The sequence below is a fragment of the Cryptomeria japonica genome, chromosome 5 (genome assembly GCF_030272615.1).
Source record: "Cryptomeria japonica chromosome 5, Sugi_1.0, whole genome shotgun sequence".
NCBI lineage: Eukaryota > Viridiplantae > Streptophyta > Pinopsida > Cupressales > Cupressaceae > Cryptomeria > Cryptomeria japonica.
In genome coordinates, this window is record NC_081409.1 from 600,464,225 (window position 1) to 600,488,613 (window position 24,389).

General features: G+C 33.8%; 1 protein-coding gene across 1 annotated transcript; it reads right to left on the minus strand.

Moving 5' to 3' along the window:
* Window positions 1-330: 330 nt before the first annotated feature.
* Window positions 331-2,274, minus strand: LOC131068731 (truncated transcription factor CAULIFLOWER A-like). The gene is made up of 9 exons (XM_058003980.2): window positions 1,992-2,274; window positions 1,785-1,842; window positions 1,567-1,628; window positions 1,384-1,483; window positions 1,164-1,214; window positions 1,040-1,060; window positions 912-953; window positions 654-816; window positions 331-446 (listed from the first exon to the last, which is right to left on the minus strand). Exons 1-9 carry the CDS (start codon window positions 2,177-2,179, stop codon window positions 331-333), a joined length of 801 nt encoding a protein of 266 aa, XP_057859963.2. The 5' UTR covers window positions 2,180-2,274.
* Window positions 2,275-24,389: the final 22,115 nt, after the last annotated feature.

Sequence of the window (24,389 nt, forward strand, 5' to 3'; positions counted from 1 at the left end):
CACTATAGATCTATCTCCCTTATAAAAATTTATATATTTATAAAAACTTAATGAAACAATAATAAAAAATCATATTAATGATTCGTAATAATTAACTCTCAATATCTTAGTATAACTCAATATCTTGAATACAAAGTACAACAAGAGAGAATTATTCTATACAAACTACAACATTAGTTTTAAGAGAGAATTATTATTCTATACAAACTTATTCTATATTGAAATTATATGTACAAAACCATCATATGATATTAGTGATGACCAAGCCAAAACAATGGGTAAGCACTCATTTCTATGTTAAAACAACAACAGCAATAGTTCGAAACTCATTCAACAGTTGTCTGATTTTTGTGCTTCCCATATTCGAACAATACAAACTGTAGTTCCAAAGAGATAGACAGACAGGAAACCCAGAACATCAACTGCTTTTATCAAAGCAGCTAAATCTGTCATCAAAATCAAAATCAAAGGAGATCATAAACTGTCAGTTTTATAAATTGAAAAATATTTTTGAAACAATTATAGTTTCGTCTAATTAATTCATTTTGAAATGTTGATGATAAAAAGATAAACACAATCAAATCTAGAAACTCAAACTACAACATATTTTACGAATAAATAATAGTATTCATAACATTCTATTTACCCCAAACATAGTTCAGGCTGTAGATCTGGTTCTCTCAACATTATTTCACTTGGCTGCAGAGTAGGAAGAGGAGTTGGGGAGAACAAATTAAAATGATTTGACTCATCAGATTGCCCAAATGTCTTATCCGGCAGATAATCCCATGCTGGTCCTTCATGACAATTATCCTCCTGAAAATACTCCAAGTTGAATATTATTAAGGACTTTTAAGAAACCCTAATAGATTTGAAATGATAATAAAACTTTGAATATTTATTATGCTTACCATTTTCTGCAGATGGGCCAGTCTTTCTCGCAGAATGTCATTCTATAAAAGGGTCAAGAGAATGCTGTTAGACTGTAACAAATCGTACAGAAAAATAATTCAGAAGACAGATAAATAAAAAATCTTACCTCTCTTTCAACTTCTTGAATCTGAAATGTTCACATCACCAAAAGGAATTAGAAAATCTATAGTTAACTTTTAACCCACTTAAATATAGGGCAGCTCTCAAAATATTAGATTAAAATCTTATACCTTACTTAGACTGTGCTCCTCTCGTTCAATAAGTTGATTTGTAATCTCATTCTTTAATATGAACAACCGGAGAAACGAATCAGGAAATGGGTTAGCTAGTTTTACTAAAATTATTTGACCCACATAGGAAAAGCTTTTATTTCACTAAAATGGCAGCTAGCTAAATTGCAAGCTATTTTTCAGTGCTATAAAAAGAGCCAAGAGTTTGAGCAGTACTCACTTTCCTTGATCTGACCCTAGATATCGAAGTATTGAGTTCATCTTCAAGAATATCCAGATCCTTCAGTGGAAGTTGGATGAGATTCTCCCCCTTGAAATGCCTGTTAATCCATAGACAATTATATCTATTACACTATACTTGGTGCTTGTGAAATGATTACATTAAATAGTAACTAATAAATACCTCATAGCAGAACGAAGTCTCTCATTCTCAGCTCGCAAACGTTTAAAATGGAAGGAAGCATTCTACATATTTGCTCCATCATGTAAAAATACAGTTGCGTCAATATTGACTACACAATTTGCTCTTTTTCCATTTTATTTTTGCATGAACTATCAAGGAAAGAAAAGGAAAAACTATTAAGATGTACAAAATGAACTCAAACTTAGATGTATTCTTACTGGGTCTTCATGAAATCTTCCTTTCATGGAATGGTATCTCTCTAGAATTCGATCTAATCTGTTAAAATTACAAAATGGTTTAAATATAAAATTGATTAACAATAATATATTTGGAGACATTAATTTGAACAAAAATAGATCGAAACAACAATACACAATTGTTAGATGGATATGTGTACACAAACATTTATGATGAAGATATATTACTGGCAAGAAGATTCTGGGTGTGTGAATAGCTTTCCATTGTCGGAGAAAATAACAAGACCAACATCAGCTGAACACAAAATGGAAAGTTCTTGAGCTTTTTTGGCAAGGCCAAGTCTCCTCTTTGAGAAGGTAACATGTCTATTTGATGGCTTTTCAATTTTTTTAATCTCAATCTTTCCTCTGCCCATTCTGTTGCTCTAAAGAAAACACACTAAGACTATTGCTAGATACAACATGAAAGTGGCTATGCAGAACTTCACTCTTAGGGGGTTCCTTAAATGGACGGTAGGGGCAGACACAAAGGCTAGAAATGGGCGAAGAATGCTTCATGAGATATTGTGCCTTAAAGCTGCCATTTCGGAGTTGGCCAATGCTATTAGAAAGGAGTACAAAGTAGCATTTTTAATATTTTGACAGGTGTTCGGTAATAGATGACAAGGTAGAAATTAGACATTAAATCATTACATATACCCTGCCTAGATGCAAATGCAACCGTTTCACACATTCTCTTATATAAAGTAAAACAAATTTTCTACCTTAATTCAAACTATTTTGGCAGCTTCCCCTCTATTATTGAAATAATTGTGCAACAAAGGCCCACTCAAATGTTGGATCATAACTATTTCTGGATTTGATTGTGTATAATTTTTGCATCAAAGTTTCGGATCACACTCTGTGATCCATCATCAGGATGAAAGAGAGTGTCAAGAGATGTAAAAAATAAATTGACACTCTCTTTCCCTGATGATGGATCACAGAGTATGATCTGAAAAGATGATGCAAAAAATATACACAATCAAATCCAGAAACAGCTTACTAATGTAGTTATGGATTGTGGAAATTTGATCAAATTAATATTTAGTTAGCTTGTATACAATTCATTTTAGTTGGGTCTTCTAAAGTAAGAGTAGAACATATTATTGGAAGCAAATGAAATGAAAGATAAATAGTGTTTTAAAATAATATATGGGTAATGTTAGCAAATAATTAAATAAATATCGAATATAATAAATATTAGATAAAATAAAGTTAGGTGATCAATATGTAATAAATAAATATAATTGAAAGAGAAATGGAAATAAGGTGTATATTTTTTTGTTGTGTCTGATTTGTCTAAATCCATATATTATAAGATATTAGCATGTTGTTTAGAAGGTTGTGACTCATTAATCATGTTGTGATGTGTTTCAACATAGAATTATGGATGTGATCTTTGCCCTTTTGTCTTGATGTTGATCTTTTGTTGTGATCTCATCCTTTAGTTATGATCCTGGCATTCAAATCACCATATATTTTAAAATTTGATTGACATATATCTCTAAATATATATAAGGTTTGAGTTGACAAAGGATTATGTAGATATTATAACATTAAATCATACATATAATAGGGCCTAGAGCTACACATAAACTAGGTCTAGATGAACAAAAGATATATTTGAAATAATAAATTGGTCATTCAACTAAAATAAACTAAATTTTATTCAATGGGAAAGTAGGTCAAAATTAGAAAGAGAAGGAGATATCAACTTTAACCTAGAAACATATCAATATAAGAAAGACATGGACATGTTTACAAATGGATACAATGAGAAATACACACATAAGTAGATCTACTTGCAATATCTATACAAGTGTTCAAAAAATATTATAATACATTAGATAAATTTCTTTTTAAACTATTCAACAAGTAAAGTTGCGATACAACACTCATTAAGAAATCATAACATGAAACCAACAAACATGATTTCAAAAACATATTATTATTCCTTAAGAATATTTAATTACATATAAGTGCATCCAACTATCTAGGGGTCTTAGCATTACAATGAATTCTTGAGACTTGTGAAAAATAATCATAACATTTTCAAATTAATATCAAGCTTCATTTGATAGGCTATATTAGGCATAGTTATATCCAATTGTCTCAACTACAAAACACTTCTTCATTACAAAAGTACACATCTATAGAAATATAATGTTTCTCTAAAACTCATATTATGTTCACAATTGTACTAATTTAAAAATATTACATTAAGTACCATTTCTTCATTTAAATATTCAATTCATTTTAACAACTAAAAGAAAACCCAATCAAATTTAACCTTACACAAACAAGGAAATCCCCTTGATATTTTTTTTAATTAGAATGGTAGAGAAGATTTCACATTCATGCACTTAAAGTCCTAAAAAAATATTTTTTAATAGTGTCTAAACTCCATTAAATATTATAAAAATTAAACAAAGAAATTGATTTAATCATGTTTTTGATTAAAAAAGAAACGTTAACTAGGGCGCTAACCCTTTACATAGCCAAAAGGCTATAACAAAAATTTAAAATAGCTCAAAGGCGACAAACAGACCAAGCAAGGGTACAAACCCCAAACTAACAAGTCAGATAGCCAAACACCTGTCAAACCTACAACAACCCACCCCAATCAAGAGTGGGGAGAAACACCCAAAACTTGACAAAGGAGGGGTTGGGAAAGGGAGGCATATTTTCCCTTCCGCCTGCGAAAAACAACCATCCAGGCAACACTATCATTAGGAACATTCAAAGAAAAATTAGGCGGGGGGGACCCCGCAGAGTCACTACTAGATTGTTGTTGTAGAATAACAACAAACTATTGTTGTAGAACAACAACAAGAGAAGAATCACCAAGAGAAGAGTGAGGTAGAGGAGCGGGAGCAGTAGAAGTTGGAGCCAAAGGGGTAGAAGAATCCACGATAGCAGTAAGGGGAACCTCATCTTGGGAGGAGACATCATCCTCCGGAGAGGATTCAATAGAAGTAGAGTCAAAAGAATAAACTATCAAATGATCTTCAGTAGCATCCTTCCACCAAGTTGCAACACCTACGCAGCATGAGAGAGAACAGTCTGAAGCTAAGTGACCCATTGAGAAGCATCTTTGACAGCGAAAGGGGAGGCCCTCATAATCTACTGATTGGGTCCAAGGCCTATCCCCAACCATTAGAACCACATCCCCATGGAGGGGCTGAGATATGTCAACATCGATTAACAGACAAGAAAAGGTTGAATGACCCATGGAGATCGTGGCATCATCAACTTTCAAGAAGCTACCAATGGAGCTATCCATGGCCTAGAAACAAGAAGGCTCCCAGAAATGGAAGGGAAGATTAGGGAGGCAGACCCAAACTAGACGAACAGTAAGAGGTTTAGTAAGGGATTTGAAGGAAGTTGTCTAGGGCTTAATAGAAAGAGAGTGATCTCCCCAAGCCCACAACTTACCCAAAACCGAATCTCGATCCAAAGTAGAATTAAAAGAAGCAATGAAAAATCATTTAGCATGAGGAAAAATATCAAATCCATGAGCAACTAAAGGTTTCCATGAGTCACTCACCCAGCTATGAAGGTCTGGAAGAGAAGGCCAAACCCCAGTAAATCTACAAACCAAAGCATTGTGTTGATAAAACTCAACATTTTCTGCAACCTCCTAGCCACATACCACAACAGGGAATGTCTTGGCATAGGGAAGAGGACGAAATGGCTTATGGAGATGAGTAGCAGCTTTGGCCACGTGGGCAAAGCTTTTTCCAGGACCAAATGGAGGAGGTTTGGGATGAATAGGATCACCAACAATAGGAATCTTGGCACCAACAACACTAGCCTCGACAACAACACCCATAACAGAAGGAGGGCCATCCACAATAGTAGAGGAAGGAGCTTTGCCATCCAAACCCTCGACAACAGTAGCTCCCCCAACACTGGTCACAGAGGCAATTGTAGCCTCAACAACGTAGGCACCTCCAGCCAAACCGCCAGTCACAGCAGGGTGGCATAGAGAGGGAGCTGAGACAAAAGCATTCAAAACCTGGGTGGGAGAGAAGTGACCATTATGCAGAGAGACACCCATCGTATTTTTCTCCTTCTAGCTATTGGGGACTGATTTAATCATGTTTTGGGTGTCCTACATGAGAATTTATCATGTTATCCTCATCTAATCCTCTATATTCATCCTTCATGTAAGATACACACAAAAAATAAGTTCAATACTTCCATGCATGGAACACACAACACATCATTAGGTAGTCTACATGCTATGACACTAATTGATCATTTAACAACCCTTTTATAATTGACTTTTCATATTTGTCCACATCTATGTAGAAATATAATGCATAATATATAGTACTCTATAATTCTATATAGTAGCTAGCAAATAGGAAAATCCCCATGATATGGTGAATGATAATTCAAAAATAGCAACATGAATGATGAAAATCATACAATTAATAAAATAAAAATCCAATTTAAATTATCTAACACAAATAGTTTTCTCATGATCAAGTAGAAAATAACAATATCACAATCTTCTATATAACGTTTTTGCATTTGAAAAGTTTAAAGCTATTGAAATTCTATAGTCTAAAATATGCATACAATACTATTTTTGGTTTGTACTTTTTACACATTCTATAACCAAAATTTTGAATCACACTTCATGATCCATCATCTGAATGAGAGAATAGAATGATTCATATAATGTGATATGAAATATTGATAAAAAAAAGTTTTGCGTTGTACAATTAAGGAGCACTTCTACCCATTTTAAAAATTTGTCAAACTTTTCTATGAAAAAATATTAGTTTGCCACCTACACCAAGTTGTAAAAAAGTGGCCTCCTCTCAATATCATAGGACCGTACTAATAATTAAGATACTAAAGGACAAATGAAAACCCCTTATTTTTCCACTTATGTAATACATGTTCACTTTATCCATTATGCACCCATGTTGGTATGATAATTAATATAGTTCCAAATAAACCCACCATATTTTCTTCTATTAATAGTCTATTAGTGATGCACTATTCATCATATACCATCCCTCTTTTGGCTTCAACAAATAATCTTATTCTCCATGTAGATCTATCACACCCTAACATTGTAACTAAACAATATGTGTTGCATAGGAGTAGTAGGAGAGGCTTTAGTGGGTGGGATTTACAAGCATAAATATCTAGAGAAAAATTTAGAGCTTTTGTGCATGTATGTTTCTCTTATATGGGGCTTGCATGAACAAGATGAATCTATTGTTGCATAGGCAATTAAATCCCATAAGAAGAATTTTGTGTGGCACTTTTAGACTGATTGAAGATGGCTCCTCAACTCTGAAAGGATAATGCAGTCTTCATATTAGTATTTGGGACCAAATTTTGTTTTCAAAAATCTACATCTTCTTGGATGATGCTTCACTTCTGATATACTCAACTTTTTAATTCAATAAAGACCGTGTCATCTACTATAAAATATTACCAGTCTAGGTCATTTTGTTCTATGATAGGCTTTTGTGCATGGGTTTGTAAATAGCTCTTCCATTAGAGTAGTTTTCCTTCTTTTTTCTAGGTTTTCATGGTTGGAATTCTTTGTCATTTTTCTTTTGCAATTGTGTATAATATGTAATACTTTTATACTATAATATAATATTTCAAGCATAGTGCCTTTTTCTTTAAAAAAAATATTTATGTGAAGGGATTATTTAATATCAAGTGTCACCAATCACATGTAGTCATTTCAAAATAAAGTGAATACATTGGATGGAGATAACATCCTATTTCTTTGCATGGACCCGAAAAATCAAACACATAATAGCTAGTATAATTTTTCTATATAACTAATAATGTTGTCAATGCATGTGTGGATTCTAGTGGAGCAATAGTAGAAAAATCAACTAACACAATTAGTGTCATGTCACTTAAATTGTTAGTCACAAATAAAAAATAAATATTCCACTCAAGTGATTTTAAATATCAATACCAAGTCAATAAATTAAAAAAAATATATTGTAAAAATTAAATATAAAAAAAGAAATAATTTGACAACTATTGAATCAAAATTGAAGATTGGAATAGGGATATAAATATTAAGAAATAGAAAGAGGATGAGTTATATGATATAGAGGCATAATAAAGTAATGCAATGGTATAGCTATAAACTTAACCAATGCATTTAATAAGGCCCATCAAATTAAATCTCTAAGATTAATTACAGTCAAGGGGGGCTTCTAGTATCACCAAGGTGTATGTTACAACCATGATATAATGATTAAGAAATTACAAGTCTTCAATAGAAAACTAGAACAAAAAGAAATAGTGAAAGGAAAATATATGTGAACAAATTAATAACTATATAGATATGACCTAAGAAATAAATAAATTATATAGATAGGATATTTTTTACATATAACCAAGACAAAAAAACATAAAATAGAAAAGTAAAATTTTTAATCAAGTTGTATGTAGCATAAAGGAAACATATTTTAAGATAGTCCTATAGAGAAATATTGTAGCCTAAGGCCATTGAAAATATTAGATAATTAATTTCCTTAATTAAAATGAATGTTTCCAACTAAAGTATTTGTTTCCCATCGTGATGATGTAATCACTACTTGATTTAAACATCAATATGCTCATAAACTTAAGCATGAACATGAGTCTACTAAAGTCAAAGAAGAGAAAATATGATTAAATTGGTGGTTATGTGCACATAGGGGCCAAAAGGTGGCCAACGTTTATAATTTTTCAAAACATGTATGTTTTTTAAACAATACAACATGTCCACATTATAAGGTGACATTTTCACACTATAAGGTACTCATGTTATGGATTTTGCAATATGAATCATATACATTTTTGTTTTAAAAAATAAAATAATTACCTTAGGCTTCCAAACTAAAGATTTAATTTACAAAACCTAAGGGGTGGTGATTCAATTTGGGCGTCAAACGTATGTTTATAGAAGCCACATAAAAAAGGTTGATTGTTCTCTCCATTAGATTCATGTGTTTTTTAATAAAAAATAAATTACATCATTATGATTTCAATGTTTTTCTTGGATATATAATCATATATTTTTAAAATATAAATATATCAAGGTTTCACGCTTTAATTGATCTATGTACACGCGTGTGTGCGCGAGTGTGCGCAGGTGCTTCACTTGACACATCCTACATTATTATATGATCTTTACAGATATGTGAAAGGGTAGATTTGATCATCTAGATCTTCCCTATGTTATCTTCACACATGTATGAGAGGGTACTTATTATGTCACTCTTCCTCATATTCCTTCTCACACATGAGTGACAAGGTTTCATATCCATCATTTAATCAAAATAAGGCAATCATATTCCTTCCAACTATTTGTAATCTATTCCTTCTCCATGTGTACCAATCATAGTGTGTTAATTTGAGGCCTCTTCTTGCTCCATAACCCTCATGAATTCCTATCTAGTGATTTCAAGATCAAATATCTACCCTTGATCCTATACCAACACAATCTATAAATGAATAATGCTAATATTATGCTAGAGGTATTGAGAGTAGGTTGATTCCTTCTATTACATCATCACTCATATTTATAATAAACAAACACAAGAGTACACTAAGAGGTGCTTGGGAATCAAACCTCTTTTAGCTCAAACACAGTTGCTAAAAGTAAATTTTGTATTGCTAAGTTGACATTACTCAATATTTTATATGTATCTAAATGGACTATAAGCTTAAATTTATATGCTACAAGAATAAAAGGTATGCCCTTTCAATACCACATAAGAAGAAAATAATTTATTTAATGGGATTGAATCACAAACGTATCACTTACAACATATTAAATATGTATTATTTCGTTATTTAAATTAATATACAACTTACACATATTTACATTAAGCAATTATAATATAGTTGGAAGGATTTAAACCCATCCTTTCTCATCAAATATAATACTTTATTTTTTTCCAAAATGTGGTGTCTCTTTGATCCAAGATGGTTGTACTCATACTTCTTGCTAAGATAGACTTCTATTCAATATTCTCTTCCATAAACATCCTAGTTAAGATCCACTTAAACTTTTTCAAACACCATTTTTGCTCTTTTCTCTATTGTGTAACTTCCTTATTTGTAAAGCCCTGTTTAGATTAAATGAACCCTTTCAAAGTCTATCCTATGCTATCTTATTTGATATGATGGGTTTCCCTCGTCACTGTTTATATGCCTACCCTTTTAACATGTTCCTTAGTAGCTTGATCCTTCAATATAAATTAACTTATGATTCCTTGGGATCATTGCCTACCTTTAACTTTCCAAATATTATACTTCAACCTACGAATCCTCCCTTAACACATAAAGAAAAAAATTATTTCCTCAATTTTTTCAAATTACGATCTCTCAAGATCATTGTCTAACTTTCACTTTCCTTATATTATACTTTAACTTAAGATTCCTCCCTAAATAAATTCTCTTCCCTCATTTTTGCAAATTTGGTTACTTCTATATTGTGGGGTTAGAGAATTTTTTCTTCTATAATCTCTTTTTATTCAACTTGTGTAAATGATTACAAATTAAAGAGGTTCTCAGTTACAATGATTTTTCTTGAAAATGATGTTGCAAATAACATGCAAGCTAAAAAAAATGATTAGTACTATGCAAAATACACATTTAATATTTATTCTCCTAGAACCTAAAAAACTTGTGTTCAATATGTTTTGAAAAAATAATATGATATTTAAACACCAACGCTTAATTTCTAAAACTAACCATTTTAACATTCACAATGACCAAATTTCAATATTAGATGTTGAAAATTTTGTTTAGTAATGCATTTGTCAATATTTCTATTAACTAGTGTTAATATGGGTAAAACTCCTATTAGATTTCATCATTGTTCACTAACTCTCTAATGAAATGGTACCTAGTATCAATGTGATTGATCCTCTTGTTAAAAAAAAAAATTAATAATTAAATTTCTGATTTATTATCACAAAATTATCCATGTTAGATTCTCCTATTTTCTAACAAATCTCTAAATATTGTATGCATCTCAACTAGTTGACATGTTGTTGATGGTGCTACTACATACTTTGTTTCTACTGATGAAATTATCACTATAAATCATTTTGATTCCCATGAAAATGTCTTGATCCAACCTTTGAAACATATTTGTAAGTACTTTTCATATTATATGTGCTACATATAAAATCACTATATCTATATAACCAATAAAATAAAAATAACTAATTATGAAATATAATATGTCATATCTTATTGTTCCTAATTTATATCTTAATATTTTCTACCCAAAATACCTACCAAGGTGAACCTCTTTTTAAACTAATCAAACTTCCAATGAATCAACATTGTTGGAACAACATTAGCCTCCTGTCTTCTTTGATAGGTTTTCTTCCTATTGATAGAATTGATGTTGATTTCATACTTACATTGACCAAAAAAACAAAAAAAAAATCTAATTAAATAACAACATTATCCAGAAAATATCTCATCCATCGTAAATCTACTAATTAAAACTATTTATTTCATTGCTGATTTAAAAGTGATTCTTCCAGTCAAATAAATAAATAAATGGTTGGGAGAATCGATAACAATTGCTTACAGATGTTATCCACAAAACTGGACTCCACTTTAGATATTCTGGCCTATAGGAAAGTACTACGACTCAAACTTCAAACCTTCAAACATAATTATCTATCTACCTTATGTCAGGTACGAATTTCTTTAACCTAATTAGATTTGAGAAAAATGGGGTCATGCGGGTTGTACAGTTGAGTGGCATCGAGATGTGAGGTGGTGAAAGATATGAAAACCCTAGCTTATGGACCTCTCAAAACGACCCACGTTGTGTACATGAGCCTTTACCACAGAGACGCCCAGTAAGCTTTTAATTCATGGATAGATGAGTAGGTAGCCTATACAAGACTCAAAATGGAGCATAGATTCAAATCGATATCATCATTTAGTACTTTTATATTTCCAGACTTGACATTTGTAACACTTGTTTGCATCAATGTCGTCGTTGTAATGGTTTATTTAGTGGCTGGAGGGAGATAGGTGCACGTATCCCTTAGAGTACTGCACATGGTACAAACTCTGAAGCTTTTTTAAGCGTCCACAGGACACTAGGGGCACTGGTTATGTGGGGATTATTTGTACCTTCTTTCTTAATTCATTTGTGATTCATGTATTTGTGGGTAGTAACGATGCTTGCTGTAGAATTCATTATGTGCACAAAGGTCAAAAAGTACACATTTTAAAGTGTGGTCCAATACATTCAACTTTGCGTCAATAATAGACAACTCAAAATAGCCAGTAGTAGTGGACAAAATGTCAAAAAGTACACATTTTAAAGTGTGGTCCAATACATGTTCAACTTTGCACCAATATTAGATAACTCAAAATAGCCAGTAGTAGTGGATAAATGTCCCATAGTAGTGGACAAATGTTCCAACAATGAACTAATTTTGGTCAAAAAAGCTAAAAAATGCACCACTATTGGTATATGATATTTATTATTGGACCTTTCATTACCTTTTTTTTGTCTCCTACTATGTCTACTAATGGGGGGTGAGGGTGACAAAAAGATGACGGTTATTGGTCCTATAACAGTAAGTGACTCCTTTACCCTATAAAAGAACCGAACCTTTCCTTTCTTTTTCTCATTTCCATGTTCTCCCTACGACACCATGTTCTGCCTACGACACCCATGTCAAAATCAAAATCATTGTACTAAAGAAAAAGTTAAATAATTTATTTTAATTGTTTTTTTAATATTTTTTATCTATTACATTTTTATTTTTTTCTTTAAGTATTATGTTTTTATTTTTTCAAGTCACATTAATAAACTAATAAATATAATAAATTAATAGTAAATTATATATTTTTTCAATCTTGTATGTTTTAGATTAAAAATATGTGAAATTATTTTTTATTTACATAACAATTATTTTATTTCTTATATTTAAATTTTTTAATATGCGATGTTTTTATTTTAATTTTAAATTTTTTAAGTCTATATTTTTCATATAATTAAAAATATTTATTAGGTATAATTAAAATGAGATAAAGGCAATATCATATTTTTTAGATGTATAATAACAACATTTGTAAAATGTTATGCAAATTAAAAATTTGGAACCATTTAAATATTAAAATGATATTTAAAAAAGGGGAAAAAATCACTTGGTAATCATTCACAGAGTAGTAATAATTGTTAAACAACATCTATACTATATTATAAGCATTGAATTTAGTCATAGGTATAATGTGTAAATAGGTTTTCAAAATTTGTAGCAAATTTTTACTTTGTTAACTATTTATGCATTGGTAATATCTCTTCATTTTCAATATGAGGAAGAACAGCACAAACTTTAATGCTCTTGGGAAAGAATTGATCATAGGCATTTGTTTGTTTACAATAAGAGGTAGAGATAAATTTTATTTCTTAAGGTTATTAGGTTTTGATTTCCATCTTTACAATCAAATAGGCTCTATGCAAACACTAATAGATTCTTTTTTTCATAGAAAATCCAAGTTTCTAGGTCTATATATTTTTCCTATTGTTGAGAGGGTGCTTATCTATTAGTTCTATAGAAATATGTCTAAAATTATTAGTCCTACTGTTGGCAGTTCTTCTTTAGAGGGTTATGGCCACTGCAACTAAGCTTTTCTCCCATAAGTAACCGTCAAGCTATGTCTTGTATGATAACTTCAATTATCAATTAATGCTTTCCAATAGCCCATGGACAAAAACCATAATTTTGCATCTATGAAGTAGACAGACTATTGATGTTGTGATGTAGATTAATTGCAATGTTGGTGGTGAATACTAAGAGGGGGGGGTGAATTAGTATGCCAAAAGTCTCTATACTTAAACACTTAAATAGTCTGAAGATAAACCGGTAAATCAGTTTAACAGATAGACTGGTTATCACACATGCAAACCAAAATGCAAATAAAGCATTCACCCACAAAAGCAATACAACCATAACACAAGATATTTGACTTGGAAACCCAAATGGGAAAAACCACGATGAGATGGAACTCACAAGTTACTATCTGCAGAATAGAAACCAGACCGGTTAAGGTCTTACAATGTTCTTCACTAGAACATATCCTGTTAGGAATCTCAATCTCTATTAGGAGATAAGTCCGATTAAAGACTACCTTGCTAGAGGATTTTAGATTCACAGAGGTGAACCACCTTGTTAGAGGATTTTACAAAAGGTTTTTGGGCCTACCCGATTAAGGGCTACAGACTTGTCAAAGATGTGAGTAATCAACAAGTGTTTGATCTATCTAATAGCACAAACTGCTTGGTTAGATCTAGTATAGCTCACTGCTAATGCATTTCAACATTACTTCAGTCTTCTCTATCTCTCACTCAGTTACAAATTGATCTTCTTAGATAAGATCACTCTTACAACAACTTATCAACCACCTTAAACCCTAGCACAACATAAACCCTTTCAACAACAACCTAAAACCCTAGACATGATGTCCTTTTAAAGGAATCTGATTTCATGTTGGTCCAATAGGATTACATTACAATTTCCTAGGTTCAATGAATCTAGACATACTCAGTAACATGAAACAAGAAGAACCGTCAGTGTGTCGGCACCGTCAAACAATTGGTGGATTGGTAACTCATCACAAAATACCGGTTGGTAACTCATCACAGAGTATTACCGGTTCATACAAAATACCGGTTGCCGATTTGACAAATGAAGACTGGTAAGAATGTCTTATGCCGCTTTACTCCCTCATACCGCTTGAGATCTACGAACCGCTTGGAGTTGATATGTCGCTTCAGACCGAGAAACACATTCTACAAAATCACCAATAGTCTAAAGACTAGAATACAACATACCAGTTGGAACAGATACCGGTTGAGCTCTAGCTCATACATATAAAGTGGATCTCAATACAAGTGTGTGTCCATCAATGACAATCACAACATAAACATCAAAAATGCCAACAATCTCCCCCTTTGGCATTGATGGCAACACTTAGGAAAATAAAATTTTGACATCTAAGTGTTTTACAGCAAAAACATGCCATTAACAAAATTGCTCCCCCTTAGCATATACACTATCCCTTAATCAATACAATGTATAGCAATTTTGCATATAGAGCATAAAGCATATATCAAGATTTTAAAGCCAAATACTTCTCCCTATTCTTCTCCAAAATAGATAGAGTACTTCTCCCCCTTTGCCAACAATTACAAAGTACCGCTGAACAACCCTGTTTCCATTTGATATTAAAATAATAAGAGTTTATGACAACAAGGAATAATACTTGTCAAAAACCGATTTATAGTCCTGCAAAAATTGTTTCATGGATAGAGACCAAGACTCAAGTAGGGAGGTGGCCACTTCTTTCTCGGTTTGCATCTGGGATACTTGTTCTTCCATGGCATCAACTGTGCTCATCTCCTGCGTAACTGTCAAGGCATCCAGGTTCAAATAACACTTCTGAAGAATTTGCAGACATGGAAGTAAAACTAGTTGAAGCTCCTGCAAATCCCTAGACCGTGTACTGATCTCTTACTCCATTTTGGTTGACTGGATCTGAAACCGGTGAATGGTTTGCCCATAAGTTGCAAAGGAATCATAAGGTGGCTTAAATGTCCTTAAGTAAGACTTTAAGTTCATTTGAAGCTTTTGCTTTTGGGCTAGCACATCATCACAGAATAGATGGGGTTGACAAATTTTGTTTAGTAGCAGATTTCCCTCATCCAAAGCGTCCCTTATATCCTTTTGGTCTTTTAGCAGTTCAGACCGGAGTTCATTCAACTTCTTCACCAGAGCAATGTTAAGAGCCTTTTGATGCTCTTTCTTGACATTTTCCTCAGCTGCTTCTTCCAAGCTCTGCACCTGATCATCCACTATAGTACATAGTAGCTTAAGCTGTGCTAGTGATGATTCAATGTTGGGAAGATTGGTACCGGGGATCAAATTGGTAAGGGTGTCTACAGCCGCTTGAATTATGTCTTGCTCCTTTTTCCTTCGGATGATTTCAAGGTGCTCTTGAGCAACCTTGATGCTCTACATAAGCTCTGACTCACTTGCAGACTGGAGATCGATAGGACTGGAGATATCAACCGGTTTGGCTTGACTCCTGGTTGCCTTCGGAGTCTCCATCTATGTGCTCTTCATTGCTTCCGCTGCCTTGTTCGCTTTGCTTTTCTCCGTTGCCTTGCCTTCTTCTTCCTTCTTCTTTTTCTCTACTTCCTTCTTCTTTTCTTGTTCCTTGTCTTCTACTTCTTTCTTTTTCTTCTCAGCTTCCTTCCTCTTCTCCTCTTCTTCCTCTTCCTTCTTCTTCTTTTCTTCTTCCTTCCGTTTTTCCTTTTCTTTATCTTCCTCTTCCTTCTTCTTCTTTTCTTCTTCCTTCTTCTTCTTTTCTTCTTCCTTCTTCTTCTTTTCTTCCTTATCCTCTTCTTCTTTCCTTTTCCTCTCATCTTCCTTCCTCTTCTCCTCTTCTTCTTTCTTTTTCCTCTCATCTTCTTGCTTCTTTTTCTCTTCATCTTTTCTTTTCTCCTCTTCCTCTTTTCTCTTCTCTTCCTCTTTCCTCTTCTCTTCCTCTTCATCCCTCTTCTTCTTCTCTACCTGTTCCTCAGCCGCTTCCTGTGTGTCCTTGGCTTGCTCACTGCACTGTTCAGCTTGTTGCCCCTGTTCTGTTCCCTTAGAAGGTATGTCCTGAGTGACATCTTCTATGTCCAGGGCATCGACATCAATAGTGTTGATTGGTTCTTCAACCGGGTTTCCTTCTTCATCAAAAACTTCATCCGGTTTGGATATAACTGGTTCTTCTTATGCTTGCCGGTTGGCCAGTCATGCTTTGTGAGCTTGGATAGCATGATTCATATGCTGATGAGTGTCTTTTTCAACATCATCAACTCTTCCCTCTAACAGCTAGAGTCTTCTTCTCCTTGTGAAGAAGAGTCCTTTATTTTGGTCCAAAACATCAAATAATTCTGAGTTTGAGAGGTCTGGAAAGTACTGTGCAAAGACTTTCTCCCTAATCTCCTGTTCTTTTTCTATGGCAATGCGCCATTTATTATCTAATGCCTTATATAATGAATCTGGTGTCTAAGATTTAATCTCTGATGGCGACCGGTCATTCTTACACAAATAAATAATAATTTCCTGTAGTACTTCATCTTTCTCCTCATCACTAAAATCATCATAGTAATCTACTAAATCATGAAGTAATTTTCTCCTAATATTCTTTACTATTCTTTGACAATGTGTCAAAGGTTTATATGAGGAGATATCGATATTTACCGGTGCAGACGCTGCTGATACATTCTTCTTCATCTTCTTTGTCTGTCTGGCCTTCTTTGGCATTTCATCAGACTCAATCTCCTCATAGTCTGGTTCATTTGACTTAGTCTTCCTTTTTCTTTCAAAGACTTTTGTCGGTGCCACTACCGGTTTCTTCTTTGCAAGTGACCAATTGGTCACTCTTGGAGTTGCAGTAGTAGCCGGTGCCAATGCTGTAGGCACTGCCTTTGCTTTCTTTGTTGCCAGTTCTTTTCCTTTCTTAACAAAGGGTTCCTCGGTCGGTGCAATCCTCTCTAGATAGGTTCCGGTCCTCTTAGCCTTAGGATCAAGAGGCGAGGCAATAAGGGTTGAGGCATACCCTTCCAGCATATCATACATCACCTCATAGCCCATTGACTCCACTTCTTTCATTCTAGGCTCAACAGCCTCCATTAAGCATTTGTCCACCTGGATGGTGAAACAGATGTCATCTTCATATTTCTTAACAATATCACCTGAGATCCTCACACTTTGACTCATCTTCCTTTTGAACTCATCAAAATACTTGTTTAGTACATCAGGGTAACCGGTTTCGATAGCTTGAATGGTTTCCTTGATCTATTTGGTTACCGGTTGGTCAGGGGACCACTGGACATCTCCTACTCCAAGAAAGTAGCCTTAGAAAAAGAAGAACAACCCAACCAATAGTTGTCCGAACTTGAATCTCAGTGCATTATCCTATTTAATCGACTTCAGATTAGATAGGAGTTGCCTCTGCATACCGGTGCATAGGTCAAAAGATGCATCCTCTTTACTCATCCGGTAAGCGACATTTACCACTGCAACAGATATAGAATTAATCTTGCTGGCTGAGAATGTTTTGTAGCCTATCACCATGCAGGCGTACTTCACCAGATCATCCTTGATAGGATTAGGGTGAACTCACAATACTGGTTCCCACTTTTTGACCAACTTTGACACTTAGATGAACATTTTGCAAAAAACATTCACTTTCCGACACCTATAACTTTTAAATCGTTAAGAATTTTAAGATGATGTAAACTAGTGATTTGTAACATCCTTTTTATAGATTCTAAATATATTTTTTTCAAATTTTTTTGAATAAAATTTTATTGATTTTTCCATCTCCCTCAAAAGTAGTTTTTTACAGGAAACAACAGTTTTTAAGAGTGATGTGCATCCCGAAACGTATAAATTTTTTTCTATAAATGATAAAAACTTATCTCTTTTAAATTTTGGTTTGTAACATCAATACCCAGGGCATGCAGTTGGTTTGATAGTGATATGTTGAATATTTTTTATTTTATTAAGTTTTGAAGTCCGACTAATTATAATTTAGATATAGGTGTATGTTTGAACACATAACTTGCTCTATATATATCAAAATTAAGTTTTATTTTTTTTGTTAGAAAGAAGACATCAATACCTAGGGCATAGATATTTTTTAGAATTTTTTTGAATTACTTTGCTATTTTTCCCAATGCATTGAACAAAGAAGTTCATGTTCAGTGAAAAACTTACATTCATAAAAAATAAAATAAAAATATATTAATAAACTTAAATATATTAAAAATTATACTATTTTGAAAGCTTGTAATAAGGACTAAATCCTCAAGAAAACAAAACTTCTAAATGAATTCGTTTGACCCCTCAAAAGCTAATGTAAAATTGGTTTTTTATCAGCATTTGATAGATGCAAAGGAGACTCCATTGCAAGTATGATTTAGAAGTAGAGAGGTTCTATCCAGGAAATTTTGATCTAAGAGCCTTTGATCTAACTCTCTTCAATTAATTACTTCAAATGGGACCTCTTGAAGCTTAAATAATTATATTTTCCAAAAAATGTATGATTTCAGCAAAAATCGGGATGTACCAAAAAGTGGGAAACAGCTTTGTGAGTTCACCCATTAACTATCATACCTCGTGAGTCGCTTGTTGAACCGGTGTGCTTGGCCATTTCCATTTTGCTTACCATTCTTAGGGCTGGCACTTTTCCTATATTGCAGAAACTGGTGATTGCATGAATTGCATGTGGCGTGATATCATGCATCCTCTCCAGGTACATCTTGTCACCATGGACTCTGCTCAAAATGATTCTAATATGATCCTCTGTAAAGTCTTCCAGAAAGTATACTGCATTATGGCATTTCTTCTTCTCTAAGATACTAAATTCCGGTTTGATTTTCTTGTCCTTGCCGCAAAATAAACCTAACTGGGTGTGAATAGCTAAAGACCCTAGCTCTTCAATTTTTCAATCAATATAGTCAGAGATTCCCTCTTCTACTATTACTCCAACCGGAACTTGTGATAGGGCATTATACTTCGACTTCCTTTGAATGAAACTTTCCGACTCAATGGATGTGCTAGAACTGGTATGAGATGCAGAAGCCATTGTAGAGTATTTTGAGAACACAAAAAATACCTTTAAAATGCGAATTTAGGTCTTCCTAATTCTTCTTCACTCCACACTTCATCGATTGTTGAATCACCTTTTTGTGTTCACCTGATCGCTTGCAAATTGAATTTGAATCTCCTTCACGATTTGTCAATCTCTTGAAATCTTAGCTCAATTCGTTTTTTCTTCGTTCTGCACTTTGAAAAACTTTTCTTCACTCAAAAACAGATAGTGAGAAATGATTTGAAATATGCTTTTATACATATCTCTCACCTACCGCCATTAATGCTCCTCTATTAGGGCATAAACCCTAATTTGCCTTTTTACCGTTTTCGATCTTCTACCAAGTGATAGGTATCACATACCGGTTAAGGTCTTTTACCGGTGTAAACCGGGGGTTTGAAAACATTTTGCCGTTTGCTCCCCCTAAGCCTTTTTGGAGCTTAGTTTGCTTGTTCCAATATTTCCACACTAGGTGCAAAAATCGGTTCTTCTTCCAACATTGTTGGTTTCTTCCTCTAGGTTTTGTTCATGTCCACTTGAACTATTTCAACATCAATTTCTCCTTCCTAAGTGACCGGTATATCATTAGATATACTCTTTCTACTTTTGCAGAATCTTGCAATGTGACCCGGTTTGTTGCAGTGGTAGCAAACCAATCCAGGTGCTTTCCAAGGTCCATTGTTCATGTTTCCATTCTTCCTTCTGCATGTAGCAGTAGTGTGATTGTGTCCATGACAAATCATACAATTTGCTCTCCATCTGGTTGCTTCTTAATGGCCACCACTTCTTGACTCATGATTGAAGACATTAAACCGGTTGTGGTTCCGGTTTACAAAAGGTTCAGGACCAACTCCTTGGGTCCTCTGAGGATATCTTCCGGTGTTGTTCATCACAGACCTGCATTCAAATGCTCTATGCCCAAACTTGTTGCATGCATAACAATGACCATTGAACTTATTGGATCTATGTACATTGTTGATAAAGTAAGGAAAATTATTGTAGGCTTTGCTCCTACATACATTGGTAGTGTGTCCTTCTTTAAGACAGTTAAAGCAAACAGGTTTGAATTTTTGCTTACCTTTTCCTTTGAATGTTGGTTGCTTCTTTGATGCTTCAGCATTTGTTCCTAAGGATTCTCCTTCCTCATGTCTAGAGAAACCAAGTCCATTGGTATTCTTTACTGGTCTAGATGACTCAAGCTTTTGCTCTAGCTTGATAGTACTTTTGTCAAACTTAGCAAGTATTTCCTTTGACTCAGAGAGTTCTTTGGAAATAGCAGTATTTGTCTCCACTAGGCTTGCATTTTCAGAGATGGCTATGTTCAATTCATCTTGTACTCCTTCTTTCTCCATTCTTCTCTCATGGAGGCGAGCAGTCAGTACACTAATCTCTTGTTTCAACTTGGAGATCTCATGATCTCTGTCCTTTACCAGATATTCAGCTTTCCTCCAGTTCTCAAGCTCTTGACTAAACTGGATAGTTAGTCCTTCTAACTCCTTTCTCAGATTGGAGTTTGAATCATTTAGCTTATTTACTTCTACAATCATGGCTTCTATATTTGCTTCATCTTCAAAACTATTTTCAGATAGCTCCATCAGCTTCTTTGCATATTCTCTCCTTTTTGCTTGAGATGCCTTGTATTTGACCATAAGATCATCATAGGCTTGCTCAGACTGAGTGAGCCATTGAGTAAGTTCCCTCAAGGTGCATTCCCCCATATCTCTTTCCAAGTGGTTAAACTTATAGAAAGGTAGGCTCTGATACCAATTGATGAATACTAAGAGGGGGGGGGGGTGAATTAGTATGCCAAAAGTCTCTGTACTTAAACACTTAAACAATTTGAAGATAAACCGGTAAATCAGTTTAACAAATAGACCGGTTATCACACATGCAAACCAAAATGCAAATAAAGCATTCACCCACAAAAGCAATACAACCATAACACAAGATATTTGATGTGGAAACCCAAATGGGAAAAACCACGGTGAGATGGAACTCACAAGTTACTATCTGCAAAATAGAAACTAGACTGATTAAGGTCAGACCGGTTAAGGTCTTACAATGTTCTTCACTAGAACAGATCCTGTTAGGAATTTGAATCTTTGTTAGGAGATAAGTCTGATTAAAGACTACCTTGCTAGAGGATTTTAGATTCATAGAGGTGAACCACCTTGTTAGAGGATTTTACAAAAGGCTTTTGGGCCTACCTAGTTAAGGGCTACAGACTTATCAAAGATGTGAGTAATCAACAAGTGTTTGATCTATCTAATAGCACAAACTGCTTGGTTAGATCCAGTATAGCTCACTGCTAATGCATTCCAGCATTACTTTAGTCTTCTCTATCTCTCACTCAATTACAACTTGATCTTCTTAGATAAGATCACTCTTACAACAACTTATCAACCACCTTAAACCCTAGCACAACATAAACCCTTTCAACAACAACCTAAAACCCCAGACATGATGTCCTTCTAAAGGAATCTGATTTCATGTTGGTCCAATAGGATTACATTACAATTTCCTAGGTTCAATGAATCTAGACATACTTAGTAACATGACACAAGAAGCACCATCAGTGTGTCGGCACTGTCAAACAATTGATGGATTGGTAACTCATCACAAAATGTCGGTTGGTAACTCATCATAGAGTATTACCGGTTCATACAAAATACCGGTTGCCGGTTTGACAAATGAAAACTGGTAAGAATGTGTTATGCCGCTTTGCTCCCTCGTACCGCTTGAGATCTACAAATCGCTTGGGGTCGACATGCCACTTTAGACTAAGAAACACATTCTACAAAATCACCAATAGTCTAAAGACTAGAATACAACATACCGATTGGAATAGATACCGATTGAGCTCTAGCTCATACATATAAAGTGGATCTCAATACAAGTGTGTGTCCATCAATGACAATCACAACATAAACAAAAAATGCCAACAGTTGGTAGCTTATTTCTTTTCAACAACAAGAGGTGGCACTGAATTTTGCTTCTCGAGGTTATTAGGTTATTATGTTTTGACAAGCTCTCTCTAAGCACTAACAAATTATTATTTAGTTTTTACATAATAAATATAAGTTCCTGGGTCTATATACTTTTCCTAATGTTGAGAGGGTGCTTATCTATTAGTTTAAAGAAAAAATTAAATCTAAATTGACTATTTAGATACTATTAGGAGCCATGCTTTGCTTGTGAGCAGTGTGGTAACTACACATATTTTGGATAGAGAAAGTGAGAGCCAAGTGATCTAGTCATTGGCAGAAGGCGGGTAAGCAAACCTTGTATATTCAAGAATAGGAGCTTTGTTTTTAGTTGCTCTTCAAGCAAGGTATGCATTGTAAATATTATATATTTATTATGTGCGCTAATTTTGTTATCACTGCAACCATTTCAGTGTGATGTAATTGGTGAATATTTAATATATAGAAGTTTTTGTTATCTGAAAGTCATCTTAGAAAGTTTATCATTATGTTTCAAATAGAGATTGTATATGATGTTAAGCAAACAAGTTTTCTAGCCCCCAAATATTTGGGGAAATTGTAATTATGGGTTTGATTTAGAACCATTTATAACACTGGAGTTAGTTTGTTTTAAGATGTCATTAAGTCCTTAATGACATACATAAATTCAATAAACCAAAGTTGTGGGATTTTCCTTCAATAGAGGAAGTTCGTCAGCAATTGGAGAACATCGCAAAACATTATTAGTTGCAAGTCAGTCAACAAATGGTTTTAAGTAGAGTTTTGGGACTGACACTGATGAGGTCAATTTTAGGTTTTGGCACAACAAATTATTAAACTATATTTCAAGATAAATTGGATTTTTATTGTTTCCCCTTCATAATAACATGAATAAAATTATTCAAAGATGTAAATCCGCTCAAAATTTTGGAACAAGATTTAAACTTTTAAATTTTAGTGGACTGGTTTCTATTTTGGACCTAGGGGATACCCAATTCAAGAAACTACTCATGATTCAATGAATTTGAGATCATTTATAGATCAAACAAATTGTTGAGGGTTTAAAGAAGCCGCTACTAAATAAAAATATGTTAAAAATAAAGATGACTATTTTAAGCTTTCATGTTTGGGATTTTGAAGTATGTTTTGAGAATTTGAAACTGATAAACTTATAAGGCACTGAGAGTGGGGGTGAATCAGTGCAAGGAAAAACAACAACACAAATCTAATCACCACTTTTATCAACTTGAAACTTAACAAGCATGCAAGGAAAATAATCACATAAGCTAACACCCAGTAAAACATGTGCCACATGACACAATATTTTTCACGTGGAAACCCAAATGGGAAAAACCATAGTGGGAATTGGTAGCCACAAAATATGCACTCTTACAAAATGCACCCTGTTAAAGGCCTAGCTCGGTTAGGAGCTTTACAATAATGCCCAGTTAAGAGAAGACCCTGTTGGGAGTCACATAGTCAAGAGATTTACAGCTTAGCCCTATTAGGAGCTTTACCCTGTTAGGAGTAACCTAGATGGAGGATTTAAACAAAAATTAATGATCTGCCCGGTTAAGGGATTTACACATTCAGGTCTATTAGGACCTACCCAGTTAAGGGATTTAGACTACTGCAACTGTTAGGAAACAACAGGTAGTTGATCTGCATATATAACCTCTGTGCTTTATAAGATTTGCTTTAGTTCTACAACTAACACTAACTAAACATCAATATAGAGCTTCACCTTCCACCACACAATCAAATCCTCATTCTAGATCCTTCACCTGATACATCATCACACAATATTCATCCTTTTATAAATAGCTCTACTAAGTCAGCAAACAACCATGGAACAATTTCCTAGGTTCAATGTATCTGGTCAATATTGCTCAACATGCTTTACTTATGTCAACCACAAACAAAAATAAAACATTAAGCCTAC